Source organism: Trichechus manatus, unplaced genomic scaffold (assembly GCF_000243295.1).
Source record: "Trichechus manatus latirostris isolate Lorelei unplaced genomic scaffold, TriManLat1.0 scaffold00240, whole genome shotgun sequence".
Taxonomy (NCBI): domain Eukaryota; kingdom Metazoa; phylum Chordata; class Mammalia; order Sirenia; family Trichechidae; genus Trichechus; species Trichechus manatus.
In genome coordinates, this window is record NW_004444176.1 from 2553797 (window position 1) to 2574211 (window position 20415).

General features: G+C 39.0%; 1 protein-coding gene across 1 annotated transcript; it reads right to left on the reverse strand.

Moving 5' to 3' along the window:
• Nucleotides 1-1776: 1776 nt before the first annotated feature.
• FAM111B (FAM111 trypsin like peptidase B) lies at nt 1777-16220 on the reverse strand. The gene is made up of 3 exons (XM_004389343.2): nt 16107-16220; nt 15361-15512; nt 1777-5248 (listed from the first exon to the last, which is right to left on the reverse strand). The coding sequence occupies exons 2-3, from the start codon at nt 15433-15435 to the stop codon at nt 3116-3118; spliced, it is 2208 nt and encodes a 735-aa protein (XP_004389400.2). The 5' UTR covers nt 15436-15512; nt 16107-16220; the 3' UTR covers nt 1777-3115.
• Nucleotides 16221-20415: the final 4195 nt, after the last annotated feature.

Sequence of the window (20415 nt, forward strand, 5' to 3'; positions counted from 1 at the left end):
ACACTAAAAATATTAGGCCAATTGACTGAGATGTCCCAAAAAACCATGACCCTAAACCTTCAAACCAAGAAAACAAATCCCATGAGGTGTTTGGTTGTACATTAGTGGCATTAGTATCTGCTCTTTTGCTTGCCTGGAATCCCACTTGGTCATGGTGTCTGACTCTGTAAATATGCTGTTGGATTCTGTTCGCTAGTATTTTGTTGGGAAGTTTTGCATCCATATTCATAAGGGATGTTAGTCTAAAGTTTCTGTTGTGGATTTATCAGGCTTTGGTATTAGGGTAGTGCTGGCTTCCTGAAGAGTTAAGGAGTATTCCTTCCTCCTCTACACTTTTGAAGAGTTTGAACAGGATTGGTGGTGTTGTAGTGGAATAAATACGAGTCTGTTTAAATTTAAAAACAAAAAGTTTTATTATGGCAAAAAAGCATCTTGCAAAATGGGAATACACAGTGTAAGAATAATCTGAACAAAGTGCTTCAGGGGGCTGCAGTGATACAGAAGCTTATGAAGAAAAAAATCACAAACAGAAAGGTACAGTTAAAACATTTTTGATTGGTTAACATTTACAGAGCTTAGAAGGGATGTCAGAACAAGGTTATGGAAAAGTACTGGGCTTTGTAAGGACTCGCGCACAGGTTAGAAAAACATTTTTTGATGCAGAATGAAGGGGACATATTCTGAGAATTGGCCGACAACCAAAGTCACATTTCCTGGCATCTAGACAACTTTCGAGCAGTTTCAGGGGTCAGCAAAGCTGAAACGGTTTCTGAGAAACGGTCAAGGGAACAATAATGGAGCTAGATCTGCATTATACTGGTGGACTCTGGGTAAAATATGAAAGCAAAGAGTTTGTTAAAAGAATAAAAGGATCACAAGTGAAAATGCTACGTATTCTTATGCTCAAGGGGAGATAAAGGGTTTTGATACAGAAAAGCCAGGAAAGCTATAAGCATGTCTCTATTTAACATTAGTTTATTCTAACCTAAGTACATCTCTCTGAAGCTTAACCACAAGTTGTTCTCTTTAACACTTATTTGAGCAAGCTAAGCAAAACCGCATCTTTCTATAGAACTGCTCATGTCTAAGTCAAAGGTGCAGTAGAATTTTGGAAGTGATAGGCTTCATTGTATGACAGAAACTATATTTAAAATTCCAAAATGGAGTTTTGTAGGAAAACAAGGGATTTGGCCTAAACTTTATCCAGAAGTTTCAGTCATATCAAGAGCCTAGCTTTGGAATGCTCTTTGTCAGTATCAACTCTTCTCTAAGTGTTTGGCAGAATTCCCGTGATGCCATCTGGTCCAGGATTTTGGTTGTTGTTGTGGAAAGGTTTTTGATTACTGATTCAATCTCTTCACTTTTTATGGTTCTGTTGAGATTTTCTGCTTCCTCTTGAGTCAGTTTAGGTAGGTTGTATGTGTCTAAGAATCTGTCCATTTTATCTAAGTTACCAAGTTTGTTGGTGTACATGTGTTTAAAGTACTGTTATGGTTCTTTTTATTTCTGTTGGGTCAGTTGTAATGTCTCTAGTTTCATTTATTTTGATTATTTGCATCTTTTCTCCTTTTTTGTCAGTCTAGCTAAAAGTTTGTCAATTTTATTGATCTTTTCAAAGAATCAACTTCTGGTTTTATTGATTACCTCTATTATTTTTCTATTTCATTTATTTCTGCTCTGATCTTTTTATTTCCTTTTTTCTGGTAGCTTTAGGCTTAGTTTGCTCTTCTTTTTCTAATTCCTCAAGTTGTAGAGTTAGACTATTGATTTGTGGTCTTTTTTTTTTTTTTTTAAATATAGGTTATTTACTGCTATGAATTTCCATGAGGACTGCCTTCATTTTGGTATGTTGTGTTTTCATTCTCATTCAACTCCAGGTTTTTTTTTTTTCTAATTTCTGATTTCTTCCTTGACCCCTGGGTTAATTTCCACATATTTGTCTCTTTTCCTTCTTTACTAATTTCTAGTATTATTCCTTTGTGGTTGGAGAAGATAATTTGCATAATCATAATCTTTTTAAACTTATTGAGAGTTGTTTTGTGACCCAGTATATCATCTATCCTGGAGAATGACCTGTGTGCCTGAGAGAAAAATGTGTATTTAAAAAAATGTTTTAGTTCATCTTTTTGGAGGAACTTTTATGTGTATGCCAAGGATAGTGTTAGGCACTGGGATACAAAAATGAATTAACAGTCTCACCATTTAGGAACTTACAATCTAGTAGGTGAGAAAGACAAGTAGAGAGTTATAACCCATGTGCTATAATACAGGAATGAACAAGATGCAGTGGTAGCACATAGAAGGTTTCAGAAATGCAAGCACAGAGGTGGACATTGAAGCTATAGATCCCACATTCTGATGTGCTTGGTGTAGCAAAATCCCAGGGCCTATATGCCTGATTTCTACACATCCTAATGATAAGTTATAACTAAAATTTAGGTGAAGAATGAATTTTATTATAGCAACTTGGAACCACTTTTTGTCTGGCCCATCTGGTGAGACCCATTTTTGGTTCAGAGGGATGGAGGCAGAGGTCATACAGCAGACAAGCTCAAGCAGTAGCATATGACCAAGGCATTCAGTATTGGCACTGGTCTTCATTTGCATAGTGACTATTTTTTGAAAATAAGTTGAGCATCTGATTCACCCAATTAGGAGCACCTATGAATAATCTTCTTTGGAGATTCAGTGGCATCAGCAGCATCAGGTAATTCAGCATCTTTAATGCTTGTGATTGTAGCAGGAGGGGTATTGGGCTCCCAGGATTTTATGGGGGGCCCACAGCTTAATGAAAATATCTATTAAAGTTATACCTCAACTTCTGTTGTTTTATTGTTTTAGTTTCAGTAAATCCTAAAACAGGAAATGTCAATCCACATAATCTGGTACAGAAAGAATGAGTCAAACGCTGAGAGTAGGACCTGATCCCTTGTTATTCAATAGGTAGGAATTAAGAAAGGAGACTAATCTTTTGAATAGTACTATGGGCCCTTGAATAGGCTTATAAGTAAGTAGTTATGATACAATATGGATCTCCCATAATAGTACTGGATTTAAGAATACCACCACATTTTTAATATTAACCCTACATCTCTGCCATATTTGTTGATTTACTTTACGAGCACTCCATCCATTCCATGGGTTCATTCTGATGATCTTGAGGTGATGACTCTTGCTTCTCATTTTTTTCCTCATTGTGGTTCTCATTTTTCTCCTCATTTAAAAACTTATAAAAGCTCTCACTTTTTTGTTGAATGTCACAAATAATAGACTCCAGAGAATAACCATATTCAATAAGGGCATAAGTCTTATGCACGGGTTTATAAAAATGCCCAAAGGCATGCATAGCAACCAACTTGCCAGATGCAGTAAACACTGGGGAGCCAGAGGACCCACTGGAGAAACAAGTGTCATAACTAAGCGTGTTAGTGCTCCAAACCTCTGACTGGAAACTTCTTTTGGTAAACATAGGGCAAGCATTATTAGTGGCAACATAGGTTTCTACCAGCCCATCTTGATACTCTGGATACTTCCCAAGCCGTTGACTTAAAGGAATCACTGCACAATCATCTATTTTCTTGATCTGGCCTTCCGGGTGACCAATTAAATAAATCAAACCACTAGATGGTTGAGGGGAAATTTGTCCATATAGGCCCGGAGGAAATGCATTTCCATTTTCTTTTAGTTTTAAAATGACATAATCTAGATTTCCATCATACACTTCAAGCAATGGTTCAAAAAAAAACCAACTGGAGTAAGTAGGGCAAAAGTTTTCGTAAGTGAAAGTTACCTTTGCACACTTACTAACTATATCTGGCCACAAAGTTGAATGTGTGCCTTCTCCCACAATAAGATGTACGACATGTAGACAGGTCAAAACATAACCACCCTTCAAGTGAAAGCCAGTACCATTGCCGGTGTTTCCATTATTGTCCCACGTTATGAACCCAACTGACTTACTAAGAGGAATAAGACGTTCATAGGTTGCAACTGAATTAGAATTTGCAGTCTCTTTTCCGAAGTTCTTTTTATATACTTTGAATTGTTCAAATGGTGTCACTTTTCTCCTCTTCTGTTCTTCCCTAAAACACTTTCCCAACAAAAGTGGAACTTTATTAAAATTTGGATACTGTTGCATTATAGTGTTGTCCAATTTTTGGAAGTTTTTTAGCCAGAGATAAGTTGCATCCTCCTGGATATCCTGATTAATAGTGTGCTGCCTATGCAGATAGGGTCTTCGCTTAACTCGTGAGTTTAGTTTCCTATATTTTTTGTAAAAACGGTATTTGTAATGATGACTAATAATGGACTTTGTCCGGCGATTTTTCCCTTTAATATCATGCCTTAGACTTTGGGATTGAAAATTTCTGTTATGTTCTACATCTTCAGTCTCTCTATCTCTCTCTGAGTCCTGGACCTCCTTCTTAGATGGTATCAGACCACAGGGACTGATTTTATGAGTGACATTTTCATTCTTACATTCAGGATTTTTAGGAGTTTTGACCTTGACAGATTTTTGTCTATAAATCTGTATTTCTAAGACTTTTCCAGATACTTCATCCACCAGGGACTCTTCTTCATGAATGTTCTGATGACCTTCCATTAGTTTCCACTGAAGTTTATCGAGGTCAGAACGAAACCTGCCGTCCTTACATAGAGCTTCTTTGATAGTCTCACCCTTTAAGGCATAGATACAAAGTGTACTTCCTTTTACATGAAGTTCCTTGACCTTAACAATCTTCTTTATAGTCTTCCCAACAGCAACAATGTGAAAAAGAATGCATTCAATGTTTGGGTTTTCACAATGACGTAATATCTGACCGTTTTCTTCCTGTCCGTACTTACTTTGAACAAATGTTACTTTAAGCTGACAATCTCTAGGCAGGCACTTGAGAGGCATTCCTAAATTTATATATCCATGTTTTTCTTCATAAACAATAATGTTCTTATTGGAATGAGTCTCCATCCTTTTGCTGAAACTGTCATTAGCTCTCAGAGCTGAGAAGATACTCTCATTGGGTTCACCATATGCCGTAAACACACTATGGTCTAATTTCCTGGAGCTTTCATTCAAACTAAAGGTGAAACGACATTCTTTCTTGGTACTGAACTTTAAGTTTGGAATTTTAAGAGCTGTTTCACGCTTACTGATGTCATTTCTAAGCTCAGAGGTACTGCTACATTCTGTTACATCAGGTAGAGAATGACCATCAGGGGTGCCAGAACTTGTCCACTTCATGACAGCATCCTTAAAAAGGGAAAGATTAAGAATTTAATCAGAAGCATCTTTAATAACAATCACTTCTAATAAGGTTTTCATGTATTAAAAACTATAAAAGTAATAGATCTTCTGAATAAAAATTGGATAAAAATAGATAACGAAGGATGAAAAAAATCAATAATTATCCCATCACCAGAGATAATGACTCTACATTTTGTTTTATTTGGTTCTATTATTTTACATGCAGATATAAATTTTGTTTTTTTAAATGATACTATGCTGTATATGAGTTGGTTTTTCAGTTTTCAATCTGTCAGTGCTTTCACAAGTCATTAACAACCTTTGAAAACACAATTTGAGGAACCATATAATATTCCACTATACAATAATTTTTAATTCATTCTTCTATTATTGGATAGTTAGATTGTTTCCAATTTTTTGCTATTTAAATACAGTGTCAAATATTCTTATACATATAAATTTTTTGTTTGCATATCTGAATATTTCCCTAAGCCAGATTCCCAGAAGTGAAAATACTGAGTACTAAGGAATAATATGAACATATCTCACAACATATACACTGTCAAACTGCTTTCCTGCTGTCCAAGGAGACCAACCGTTATTATTGACTGCTCAAAAGAATCTCAATATTGTTATTTTAATTGTTTGTCAGTTGATAGCTGAAATGTCATCTCATTTAACCGCTTTTTAAGTTTCATCCATTTGCTTACCAGTGAAGTTGGACTGACTTAATACATCTTATGAACATTTGAAGCATCACATTTAAAAAATTCTCCTTAAACATGTTTACTTCCTATTCTGTACATTGTTTCAACAGCACTAAAGAAATACTAAAAAGACTAATAAATCACAAGATTGGATCTCCTGTGTGTATACACATATGCATATGCATATATCAGATCAGAGGCCTGGTAATAGCTCAGAAACAAGACGTTGAGAATGTAAATTAATCTGATGGCAGCAGGAATGAAACACAAGGACAGAAGTGAAAAAACATTATGCCAAAAAAGTCTAAAGGACATGGATGGGAATCGATGAGGAATCTGAAATCTCAGAATAAGGCTGGAGAGAGAAAATTAGAAGGGAAAGCTTGGCTTGGCTTATGAAGCAGTTGCGCTGGAATGAGCTTAGGTTTTAGACATAGTGAGTCTCTTCTTTCCTTTTTCTCTCTTATTGCCTCATGTTTTCAACTGTTTTACGCAAGTCTGTACCTGCAGCACTGACTTGCCTTCTGAGCTCCTGATATATCCTGCTTTACATCTACTCTTGGGTACTTCAGAGGCATTTCACCCTCAACACTTTCAAAATCAAAGTCATAAAACTTACTCTTCAACATGCCCCCCTTCCTGTGTTCCCTGACCCTGATAATGGTGTCATCGCCCACCCAGCCACCCAAGCTAGCACCCTGCAAGTCATTTTGAGCTTCTTCCTCTACCTTATCTCTTATATATCATGCATTTTTTAAAAAAATTATGAAACATATTATATATATGCATATGACATATACTCAAGCCAAAACTCACTGCTGTAGAGTCTATTTTGACTCATAGTAACCCTACAGGACAGAACAGATCTGCCTCATAGGATTTCCAAGGCTGTAAATCTTTACGGAAGCAGATTGCCACATCTTTCTCCCATGAAGTGGCTGGTGGGTTCGAACCACTAACCTTTTTGGTTAGCAGCCAAGCTTTAACCACTGCGCCACCAGGGCTCCCTATATGACTCTATTTTAAATAATAATAATAACTACATATCTATGTATTAGTGTTACGGAATGACTGCTCTTAGTTGTGCTGCATATTACAATACATTGGAAGCCTCCAGTGTGCCCTGCCCTCATCTTATTCCTCTTTCTCATTCTCACAGACAACCACTAATTCTGAATTTATTTTAAAACGATTACTCCTTTGTATTTCTTTAGGTACATATATATAATTAGTAAAATTATCAGTAGCATACTGTTTGGTTTTGCCTGTTTTGATTTTATATAAATGGCATTCTATGAAAAGTGTTCTGTGACTTGCTTCACTACTTATCTGACGTTCATGGTTGATGTCATATATTCACTTTCACGATTAAATAGAACCCAGTGTAGGTATTAACTGGTTTTTGCACATTTCAGTTGTTTCTGGTTTTCCTCTACTATAACAGTGGTACAGTTCTGCCATGAATATCCTCGTACATGTTTCCTGGTGCCCATGTGCTAAAGGGTCTCTCAGGTATAGACTTGGGGGTAGAACTGCTCAGCGTTAGGGGATATGCATACTCATGTTTATTAGATACTGCCAAATTATTTTACAAAATGGTTTCATCAATCTGCACTCCTTCCAGCAGGAAATGAGAGTTCTCATTATTCCACATCCTCATTAAAATTTGGTACTGTCCAGCTTTTAGTGTTTGCCGATTTTGTTGCCTGGAACGGCATCTTGCTGGTGGTGTAAACAGTAATTTCCTAATTCCTAATGGGGTATAACCCTTTTTCATACTTATGCCTACAAAATACCTGTTCCTGTCTTTTTTCCATATTTTATTGGATTGTTTTTCTTTTTATGATTGATTCTAGAAGTACTTTACATATTCTAGACACAAATTATTTACTCATCATTTGTGTTAAACATGTTCTCTGAGTTTGTGGCTTGTTTTCCACTCTCATTAGGTGTCATTCAAGAAAAGAATTTCTTAATTTTATTATTATCAAATTTATTAATCTTTTTATAAGAATACTATGCATAGAGTAAACATATTCTCTTTTTTTAAATGTAACAATTTGCTTTTCCCATTCAAGTCTTTAAGCCATATGGAATTATTTTTTGTACGTGGCCTGAGGCAGGTATCACTTTTTTAATTTACTCTTCCCACATGGATAACTAATTGTCCCAGCACTACTAATCGAAGTATTCATCCTTTCTCCATGGATCTATATTGCCAGCTTTGCCATATAAGATATTTTTGTGGGTCTGTCTCTATTCTCACTATTTGGTTCCAATGGTATATTTTTCTATATGCCTGCCAAATCCTGTCTTAAATTAGTTGTTGTTATTGTTAGCTGCCATTGAGTCGATTCCAACTCATAGCAACCCAGTGTGTACAGAGTAGAACTGCTCCACAGGGTTTTAATGGCTATGACTTTTCTGGAGCAGATCACCAGGCCTGTCTTCTGAGGCACCTCTGGGTGGGTTTGAACCGCCAACCTTTTCGCTATAATAAGCATTTACATCTAGTAGGACAAATTTTCTCACTTCAGTCTTTATCCTTGGGAATATTTAGGATATTGGCTCTGTGCTCTTCCAATAAATTTTAGTAAGTTTGCTACAATACGAATCAACACAATTGGACCAATAAGCAACATCATGATAAATGGAGAAAAGACTGACGTTGCCAAGGTTTTCATTTTACTTGGATCCATAATCAATGCCCACGGAAGCAGCAATCAGGAAATCAAATGACGTAGCGCATTGGGCAAACTTGCTGCAAAAGACCTCTTTAAAGTGTTAAAAAGCAAAGATGTCTCTATGAGGACTAAGGTGCACCTGACCCAAGCCATGACATTTTCAATTGCCTCATATGCATGGGAAAGCTGGTCAATGAATGTTGTTGCTGTTGTTGGGTGCCGTCAAGTCGGTTCCGACTCATAGCGACCCTATGCACCACAGAAGGAAACACTGCCCAGTCCTGCACCATGCTTACAATTGTTGTTATGCTTGAGCCCACTGTTGCAACTACTGTGTCAATCCATCTTCTTGAGGGTCTTCTTCTTTTTCGCTGACCCTCTACTTTACAAGCATGATGTCCTTCTCCAGGGACTGATACCTTCTGGCAACATGTCCATAGTATGTAAGACGTAGTCTTGCCATCCTTGCTTCTAAGGAGCATTCTGGTTGTACTTCTTTCAAGACAGATTTGTTCGTTCTTTTAGCAGCCCATGGTATATTCAATATTCTTCGCCAACACCACAATTCAAAGGCGTCAATTCTTCTTCGATCTTCCTTATTCATTGTCCAGCTTTCGCATGCATATGATGCGACTGAAAATACCATGGCTTGGGACAGGCGCACCTTAGTCTTCAAGGTGATATTTCCTTTTCAACACTTTAAAGAGGTTTTTGCAGCAGATTTTCCCAATGCAATGCTTCTTTTGATTTCCTGACTGCTGCTTCCATGGGTGTTTTTGGATCCAAGTAAAATGAAATCCTTGACAACTTCAATCTTTTGTCCGTTTATCATGATGTTGCTTATTGGTCGAGTTGTGAGGATTTTTGTTTTCTTATATTGAGGTGTAATCCATACTGAAGACTGTGGTCTTTGATCTTCGTCAGTAAGTACTTCAAGTCCTCCTCACTTTCAGCAAGCAAGGTTGTGTCATCTGCATAACACAGGCTGTTAATGAGTCTTCCTCCAATCCTGATGCCCTGTTCTTCTTCATATAGTCCAGCTTCCCAGATTATTTGCTCAGTATACAGACTGAATAGGTATGGTGAAAGAATGCAACCCTGATGCACACCTTTCCTGACTTTAAACCATGCAGTACCTTGTTCTGTCTGAACAACTGCCTCTTGATCTATGTTCAGGTTCCTCATGAGCACAATCAAGTGTTCCAGAATTCCCATTCTTTGAAATGTTATCTATAATTTGTTATGATCCACACAATCGAATGCCTTTGCATAGTCAATAAAACACAGGTAAACATCTTTCTGGTATTATCTGCTCTCAGCTAGGATCCATCTGACATCAGCTATGATATCCCTGGTTCCACGACCTCTTCTGAATCCGGCCTGAATTTCTGGCAGTTCCCTGTTGACATAGTGCTGTAACCGCTTTTGAATAATCTTCAGCAAAATTTTACTTGCGTGTGATATTAATAATATTGTATGACATTTCCACATTCTGTTGGATTGCCTTTCTTGGGAATAGGCATAAATATGGATCTCTTCCAGTCAGTTGGTCAGGTAGCTGTCTTCCAAATTTCTTGGCATAGACGAGTGAGCACTTCCAGTGCTGCTTCCATTTGTTGAAACGTCTCAATTCATATTCCGTCAATTTCTGGAGTCTTGTTTTTCGCCAATGTCTTCAGTGCAGCTTGGACCTCTTCCTTCAGTACCATTGGCTCCTGATCATATGCTACCTCCTGAAATTGCTGAATGTCGACCAATTCTTTTTATTATAATGACTCTGTGTACTCCTTCCATCTTCTTTTGATGCTTCCTGGTTGTTTAGTATTTTCCCCATAGAATCATTCACTATTGCAACTCAAGGCTTGAATTTTTCTTCAGTTCTTTCAGCTTGAGAAATTCCAACTGTGTTCTTCCCTTTTGGTTTTCTATCCCCAGGTCTTTGCACATGTCATTATAATACTTTACTTTGTCCTCTCAAGCTGCCCTTGGAAATCTATTAGAACTACAAAAAGAACTTTCAATACCATGTGTTGGCGAGAATATGGAGCAACTAGAACTCTCAGACATTGCTAGTGGGAATGAAAAATAATTCGGCCACTTTTGAAAACATTGTGGTGATTTCTTAAAAAGTTAAACACACACTTAACATATGACCCAGCAATCCAACTCCAAGGTATGAATCCAAGAGAAATGAAAATGAATATTATACAAAAACTGTATATTAACTCTAAACATAATAGCCAAAAACTAAAACAACTCAAACGTCCATCAGTGGGTAAATGGATTAACACACTCCGATACATTCATACAGTAGGCTACTCAGCAATAAAAAAACTCTATGGATATATGCAACAACATTGATGAAGCCAAATACAGTGTGATAAGTGAAAGAAGCCAGACTCAAAAAGGTACACAGGATATGATTCCATTTACATGACATTCTGGAAAAGGCAAAACAGTTGGCATGGAGAACAGATCAGTGGTTACCCAGGGGTTGGGGTAGTGGTGGGGTTGACTATCAATGGGGAGCACAAGGGAATTATTTAGGATGATGGTACTTTTGTGTATCTTGATTCTGGTCTTGGTTACATGAACGTATGTGTTTGTCAAAAGTCAAAGAACTGAACACCAAAAAGACTGATTTTATTGTATATAAAATAAATTTTAAAGTAATAATAAAAGTTAAAAATTTTATGCATCCATTAAGACAGTTTTTTTTTTTTTGCTCTTCTTAAAACTTTGGTGGATGACATTATTAATTTTCTAATATTGAAAAAGTGTTTTAGGGTAAACTCAAAATGGGTATGAGCCATTTATTATCATTCATATAGATAAATGGTTTCCTTTGGTTAAAATGTTAAGATTTCTACATCCATCATCACGATTGAGGGTGTATTCTAATTTTCTATTTTTAGAGTATCTTTACTTTGGTTGTGGGGTTTACGCTAGAGCAATGAAAGTGGAACTAGTTCCTTTTTTCCCAATCTTTATAATGTGTTGTAAAAAACTAAAATTATTTATTCATTAAATGTTGGTACAACTTGCCTGTGAAGCCATCTGGGCCTGTTGCTGACTCTGGAACGTATTCACCTACTGATTTAATGTCTTCAATGATTAAAAGGTCATTCAAATTTCCTATTTTGTCTTGAGCCAGTTTTGGCAATTTATATTTTTCTATTAATTTGTCCATTTCATTTGCATTGCCAAATTTGTTAGAATATTTTAAAATATTTTTGACACCTGTTGTATCTGTATTGTGTTCCTTTTTTCTCACTCCTTATATAATTTGTGTATGCCTTCCTTCTATTTTCTTTAACAGACTTGCCAGAATTTTGTTGTTGAACCTCTCTATAGAATTTTTGTTTCTTAATCTTTTCTTTATTTTTATTATTTCCTCCCTCCTTTTGGGCGTTATTCTATTTTTTCTCTAAATTTTAAGCTAGCTACTTAGCTCATTAATTTTCATTCTTTCTTCCCTTGTAATATTTCCCTATGAGTTTAGTTTTAGTTGCACCCCATTGATTTTGCTACATACTATTTTCATTATCTTTGAGTTTTAAGTGCTGTGTAATTTTCATTATGATTTTCTCCAATGCTCTTGGGGTTTTAAAAATACTGTTTGTTTTGTTTCATTTTTCCAAATATTTGAACGACTTTGGGGAGAGAATGTGTCATTTGATTCCTTACTTCATTGCTTTGTGAAATATGTAGTCCATATCATCTTGGCACTTTGAAATTTGTTGTTCTTTGATTTATGGCTTAGATGTAGTACATTTTCATTAATATTCAAAAATTACTTTAAAAAGGTTTATGCTTTATTTCTTGTGTTTTTGTTGTTAGCTGCAGTCAAATCAGTCCCCCAACTCATGGGGACCGTGGAATGAAATGCTCCTTTGCCATCCCCGTGATCAGCTGGGGATCAGACCTTTGTGGGCTGATTTTAGGAAACAGATCACAAAGCCCTTCTTCATAATCCATCTTAGTCTGGAAGTTCTCCTGAAACTTGTTCAGCATCTTAACACAAGCAAGCCTAGCCTTCACTGACAGATGGGTGGTAGCTGCTCATGAAGTGCATCGGCAGGGAATCAAACCCAGGTCTCCCACATGGAAAGTGAGAACTCTACCACATAACCACCAATGCCCCTATATTTCTTGGATAAACTGTTCTATATATATGTCTATTCGATCAAGGGTTTTAATTGTATTTTCCACAAAATTTTGGCAACTTGATCTCTCAGTTAAGAAAAATGTGTATTCAAATCACCAACCGTACTGGTAATTTATCAGTGTTTCCTTGTAGTAGTATCAATTTTTCCTTTTATGTTTTAAAGTTATGTTAACAGATATATGTATATATATTTATACTTGTTAATCTTTCTATTGAATTGAAAGCTTTAAAAAGCAGTGACCCTGTTTCCCTCTCCTAACAATTTTAGCCTTGAAGTCTATTTGGTCTGGTAATAACATAGCTATTTCAGCTTTGTTTTTAATTAGTGTTTGTGTGGTACCACTTATTTCCATCCTTTTCTCGTTAACATCTTTGTATCCCCATATTGTCTGTCCCATTAAGCATAAAAATGGATTTATTTTTAAATAAATAGCTGGAGTATATATATACTTTTATTGACTGGGAATGCTGATGTATTTGTATTCATTTCTATCATCTTGTTGTCTTTTATTTTTCCCATTTTTTCTAGATTTATATTCTCCCACGTTGTTGCCCTCTTTCAATAGATGCCCCCCATTTTGGCTTTCCCCTCCCCAAATAGTTTGAAAGTTTTATACGTAGTTCTGGTTTTTAAGTGGATGCCCTAGACCAGTGCTGTCCAATAGAACTTCATGTACTGGACTAGATGAATAGAAACAGGGAATCTGGGGTGGTGATGGGGAGAGTGTTGACATATCGCAGAGTTGGCAACCAATGCCCCAAAAAATATGTGTATTAATTGTTTAATGAGAAGCTAATTTGCTCTGTAAACTTCACCTAACTCAAAATTAAAAAAAAGAAAGAAAGAAGTGTAGCCATTAGCCACATGTGGCTATTGAGTACTTGAAATGCGGTTAGTGAAACTGAGTATTTCCATTATTCACTTTATTTCATTTTTGTTAAATTTAAATAGCCACATGTGGCTAGTGCCTACTATATTGTACAGCACAGCCCTAGATATTTTAACATGAATATTTAACTTAGCAAGGTCTAAATTGAATCCCTTCTCCTAAATAACACAAGGACAAAAACTCTAAATACTTCTCCTTTGCTTATAGAATAAAATCCAAAGACCTAAGCATGGAGTTCAAGGAAGTAGAAGACACTAGCTGTTTTCCAAAAGGCTCTTTTACTGCTCTCCCATTTTTTTAGCAGTCATTAATGTGTATAGAAATGAATTCGTGTCAGCTACAGGAATGGGTATTGATTGCTGTAAGGACACTCAGAGCAGGGGGTTTTGTGCAGGAATGGTTGTGTTACTTAGCCTGGGAAAATTAGATGCAAGAAGTTTTCACAGGATATGAGGATAGACTCACTTTCTCATTCTGGATAGAATAACATGAAAAGCAGAGCATAGAGATGAAAAACATAAATCCTTGAAGATTTTTGTATACTGTTTGAAGAATTGTGCACTGCTGAATTAAAGTTCAGCTGTACTTTGGACATTCCAGTTGTGTAAACCAACGGATCCACTTTATGAGTTCATAGTTAACAAATTTTGTTTCACAGTAAAAAATGTTTCCTAACAATATGAAAAGTTATTACTGACATAAAGCCTGTGACAGCTATGCTGTTGTTTGTGTGTGCCGTCGAGTCAATTCCGACTCATAGTGACCCTCCAGGACAAAGTAGAACCGCCCCATAGAGTTTCCTAGGCTGTAATCTTTAGGGGAGCAGATTACCAGGTCTTTTCTCCTGTGGAACAATAGTGGGTTCTAACTTCCAAGCTTTTGGTTAACAACTGAACTGCTTAATCACTGTGCCACCAGCACTATACTATTCCCTAAATACGCTTTCATGTGTACATGACTTTGCTCAGGCTATTCCCTCATCCCTGATGCACTTATCTGGTGAAATCATCTTCATTTTTTAAGATCTTTCTCATATGCCACTGCTCTAATTTCTTAAGTCTGAATTAAGCTTTCTACTCTCTGCACTCTACAAGCCCTTGCTTGTATCTCAATTTAGTACTATCCTTTTGCAATTTGTGAGTAAAATGGTGTGCTGGTCAAACACCTGGCTTCTGAAGTCTGACAGCCTGGGTTCAAATCCTTGCTCTGAAGTCTATTACTTTTTTTACTTTGAGCAAGTTGGGTTTCAGTTTCTTCATCTGTAAAATGGAGATGATAATCTTTATTGCACAGGGATTTTTTAAGTATTAAATGAGTAATCAACATGACATGACAATCTTAATTCCATGTACGTAGTAATTTCTCAGTAAATATTAACTATATTATTATTATTTTTGCCTGTCTATTCTTCCAATGATATAAAGTGTCTATACTGTTCGTTGGTCACCATGTTATCCTGACACTTTTTGCATTGTTATTTTAACTCATACACTATTATTTTGTTTTCCACAAGCACTTATATTTATGATCTTCCCAAAGATGTCCTAAACAACGCAAGAAGAGTGATTGTAACTACCATTCTTTGTGAACTTATCTCCTTCCAAGGACCTGATATAGTGCTATGTTAGAGAGCTGCTCTAGTGAAGAGTGGTAAAAAAAACAGACATACCACTGAAAATTCAGGTCTGGAACCCTGGTCATTTTCTGTATCACTGAATGACTCTTCAGTCTTTATGAAATTCATGATGAGTTAAAAGTGAATATATCTGAGTTCTGCTACTGTCCAAAATGTAGAAACAAGGATTGGATTTACTCTCCCACCTGAAATGACAAAACAAAAAAGGGCAAAATGTTAAGAAATAGCAACTTTCAAACAGTGGACATCATGCAGCACAGGGAACTCAAATGACGCAAGCCCTGTGATTACCGCAAGCTACTGCCTGGACAGAGGTTCCAGGCTGTATCTCAGGGAGGAGAAACACAGGCAATCTGGCAGTCTCCCTTGAGTTGAGAAGACAAGCTGGGCGTCTGGCAAGGCCAACATGGCTGACGTGTGTACGGCAGAGAACTAGAGAGAGGACAGCTAGAACTACACCGACAGATAAAGTGCCAGGTATCTGCAGCGGTGGGTACTTCTTAAAATTTCCGGTAAATATTATCAGTAGGTCTGCGGTACAGTTAGGGAATTTGCACTTTTAACTTCCCCAGTTCCCTCCCCCCCCCCACCCAAATGTGCATCATACGTAGGCTGAACAGCCGCCTAGACTATACGGAAGGGTCTTTTCAGCAGTAAAACTCTATAACTCCAATTGCTCTCTGAAGCGGGAGAGCAGGAGACTTTACAACGAGCAGCCAGCCGCCGAGGCTGAAGCCTTTCTGCCTGTTGCCCTTGACAGCCTTCCCCCAACAACTTACGTCTGTCCTAGGACCAGAAGAATCAGTCACAGAAGAGGAGAGTCTACCCCAATCTGCGAAAGCAAACTCGATGCGCTCCCGCCACTGAGTGGAGTGGCGGGAAAGGATGGGCGGGGACCCTATTCCTCTTCAAAGACAGGAACGCGGGGAACGCGCGTCCAACAATTCTATTGGTCCTCATGACCCGGCTCCCGCCTATCCTCTCCCGACCAGTGTCCACGGCCAACTTCCGCGTCCCGGGGTAAACTGTGATTGGCCACCTCCCTCTGCCCTCCCGGCGAGGGAGGAGCGACCGAGCACTTGGAGGAAGTGAGAGATGGCTGGGCGACTGTTCGCTTCTCACGGGCACTGGTTCCACTGCGGTCGCGCGGAGCAGGAGCAGCGCGCGCGGGCTCGGGAGCCGCACCGCGAACAGCCTGGCCGCCGGCGCTTCGTGCGCAGCGCTCGCTGATCTTCAGCAGCTGTGAGGTGGTCAGCGGCGCGGCCGGGAGGAGCACCCGCCAGGTTAGGAGGCCGCTGCGGAGCTCAGCCCCCATGCTGCGGACGTCCTCGGCGGCTCTTCACTGTCCTCCAGCGGAGGAAATAGCGCATAGCCGGCACTGCGGCCACAGCCTGCGCTTGTGGTGGGGCCTAGCGGGACTTGGCTACCCCAACGGATGGGTCAACCTTGCCTGGGAGCTGATGCACGTGCGTTCTGCCTACCGGGAGGAGGAAGAGGCCGGCGCCTGCACACCCCAGAAATCAACTAGTTCTCAGTACGCGCAACAGTATGTGCAGAACGCTATAGTCCTCAATAGGGACTCTTCGGTTGTTGATGTTGTTAAGTGCCCTCGAGTTGGTTGCAACTAATAGCGACCCTATGTCCAACAGAACAAAACACTGCCCAGGTCCTGCGCCATCCTCACAATCAATCATTGTTATGCTTGAGCCCATTGTTGTAGCCACTGTGTCAATCTATCTCACTGAGGGGCCTCCTGTTTTTCGCTGACCCTCTCTATTTTACCAAGCATGATGTCCTTCTCCAGGGATCGGTCCCTCCTAAACATGTCCTCTTATCCTACTTTATTTTTTATATAGTACATCTTAACAATTACTAAATATGTGTTTGTTTAGTTTATCTCTTTGCACCAGAATGTGAACTCCAAGAGGGCAGGGAGGGGGTCCTCACACTGATGACTGGGAGGGGTAAGGAACAAAGTAAAAAGAGTTGGGGATGGAGGGGACAATCCTTCTCCAGTGCTTCCTGAAATGCCTGGGGGCTGGGGTGGGATGGAGGGAAGACTGGGAGATGATTTATTCATTAAAAGAATGTAGGAACCCAGAGAGAAGTCCCACAGGTTTTTGCTGTTATTGTTAGGTTCCTCCTCGAGTGGGTTCCAACTCATATCAACCTTATGTACAACAGAAAGAAACACTGCCCGGTCTAGCGCCATCTTCACAATCGTTACGCTTGAGCTCATCGTTGCAGCCACTGTGTCAATCCATGAAGGTCTTCCTATTTTTCGCTGACCCTCTGCTTTACCAAGCACGATGTCCTTCTCCAGGGACTGGTCCCTCCTGATTACATGTTCAAAGTGCACGAGATGAATTCTTGACATCCTCACTTCCAAGGAGCACTCTGGCTGTATTTCTTCCAAGACAGACTTGTTCCTTCTTCTGGCAGTCTATGGTATATTCAGTATTCTTCGCCAGCACCATAATTCAAAGGCATCAATTTTTCTTCTGTCTTCCTTATAGTCCAGCTTTCCCATGCATATGAGGTGATTGAAAATATCATGTCTTCGGTCAGGTGCACCTTAGTCCTCAAAGTGACATCTTTGCTTTTCAATACTTTGAAGAGGTCTTTTGCAGCAGATTTGCCCGATGTCACATGTAGTTTGATTTCCTGACAACTGCTCCCATGGCCGTTGATTGTAGATCCAAGGAAAATTAAATCCTTGACAACGTCAATCTTTTCTCCATTTATCACTGATGTTGCTTATTGGTCCAGTTGTCCCACAGGTAGGAAAGGCAAAGGTGAGGTACACAAAGACAGATGGCTAGCAAGACTCAGTTAAACTTCAGAGAGACTTCATGGTTTGTCTCTCTCAGCATCTTCTCAGGAAGGCATTTGTGGGGTTGTGGGAGGTGTTCTGGGCTAGTAAGGGAGCATGTTAGGTATGTAAGTTAATAAGAGTTCACAGTCTCCACTCCTGAATTTACCTCAAGAAAGGGAATAACAGGCTGTTAAATAATCCCCTCCCATCCTATTCCTACACACACTAGCCAAGGACACCTGGGACTTGACCTTGGATTGAACTTCTTACCCAAACTGTCCCTGAACTAAAGATGAAAGAGGACTGTTGCTAGGTTGTCCGTTTCTGTGTAATGTAAAGAGACCGTCCTGAGCAAACCTACGCCTGGGTGTCAGGATTGTTCACTATATGATCTATAATGACCGGGCCCCAGCTGCCCTGAGGATAAGGACCAGTCACACAGCCCTGAAGAGCTGTTACTAGCAGGGTATAAAGTTGAGTGTGCAGACATGTAGCAGCTTCCTTATATTGAGGTGCTCACTCTCGCCAGCCTCTGGCAGCCAAGCCCGCCCTCACTGTGGCTAGACCTGGATGCTGAGCCTGAACATTTGCAGGACTTCTAATGATAACACATATGCTCTGCCAGCTCTTTTCCAGTCCTACATCATTTTATAAGCGAAAAGTTGGGTGAAAACTCTTGCATCCTGTGATTTGATCTTTAATTCAGACTTGAAACCCCCACTGCGGATCATCAGCTTCTTGCAAGCTGCATGACCTTGGACAAGTTACAGTCTTTTTTGAGCCTCAATTTTCTCATGTGTAAAATGGAGGAAATAAAACTTGATCAGCCTAAAGGTGGGGTTGCAGGGCATCAATCCCCTGTGAGTGTCCAGTAAAGATACTTGTGGGTTTGGGACACTTCAGGAATTATATGTGGAAAACACTGGAGAAAGAATTCTAACCAAACAACAAATAAATAGGAGCAGAGACATCTGGTAGGATCAGATAAAAGGAGAGAAAATAGTGGTAAGCAAAAATATCTGAGAAATTTTTCTGTGTATGGTTAAATTTAAGGAGGCCTGTGGCACATTGGTTAAAGCGCTTGGCTGCTAACTGAAAGGTCGGTGATTAGAACCCACCAGGACTTCCGCGGGAGAAAGATGTGGTAGTCTGTTCCCATAAGGATTTATAGCCTTGGAAATCCATGGGGCAGTTCTTCTCTGCCCTATAGGGTCGATATGAGTTGAAATCAACTTGATGGCCATGGGTTTTGGTTTTTATAGTTAAATCTAAATGGACTATGATAGACTCTCTGGGAATGTGTAGTAAAAGTTTTAAAGAAGGATTCTTGAAATAGAAGCAACACGCTGCCAGAGGAATGATACCTGACACCTAGAACTAAATCACCCAAGGTTTGGTCTCAGGTGGACGAGGGGTAGAGGAGTGGAAGCCTTTTGTTCATTCATTTGGGTGTGAGGAGAGTATAGAATAGGAAAGTGACTCTGTTGAACAGATCTCATCTTATTGGGGTGCAGGGCAAAGCAGAGGAAGAATAGCTGGTGCTTTGTTATCTTTTATATAATACTAGAGAAGTTTGAATTCAGTTATAAGCACCAAGTAAAATACTATGGATTGCATAAAAAGTTAGTAAGGGGCATGATGGATAAGTGAGTGTATAAGGTTCTATAGTGGAGGCACAATAAAAACAAAACCAAACCAGTTGTAATAAAATCGATTCTAACTCATGGCAACCCCGTAAGTGCAGAGTAGAAGTGGCTACATAGGGTTTTCAAGGCTGTGACCTTTCAGAAGCAGATCACCAGGTCTTTCTTCTGAAGTACCTCTGGGAGGGTTTGAATCACAAACTTTTCAGTCTGTAGGAGAGGACTTAACCATTTGCATCACCCAGGGACTCCTATTTCTGTTGTTAGTTAGTGAAGGCAATATTTCCCTTAAAAAAAAAAATCTTTTGAATAGGTGATACATACATGTTGTTGTTAGGTGCCCTTGAGTCAATTCCAACTCATAGCAACCCTATGTACAACAGAAAGAAACACTGCCCTGTCCTGCGCAACCCTCATAATAGTTGTTCTTTTGAGTCCATTGTTGCAGCCACTGAGGTGACCCTCTACTTTACCAAGCATGATGTCCTTTTCCAGGGACTGGTCCCTCCTGATAACATGTTCAAAGTATTTGAGACCAAGTCTTGCCATCCTTGCTTCTAAGGATCAGTCTGGCTGTACTTCTTCCTAGACAGATTTGTTCATTCTTCTGACATTCCATGATATATTCAA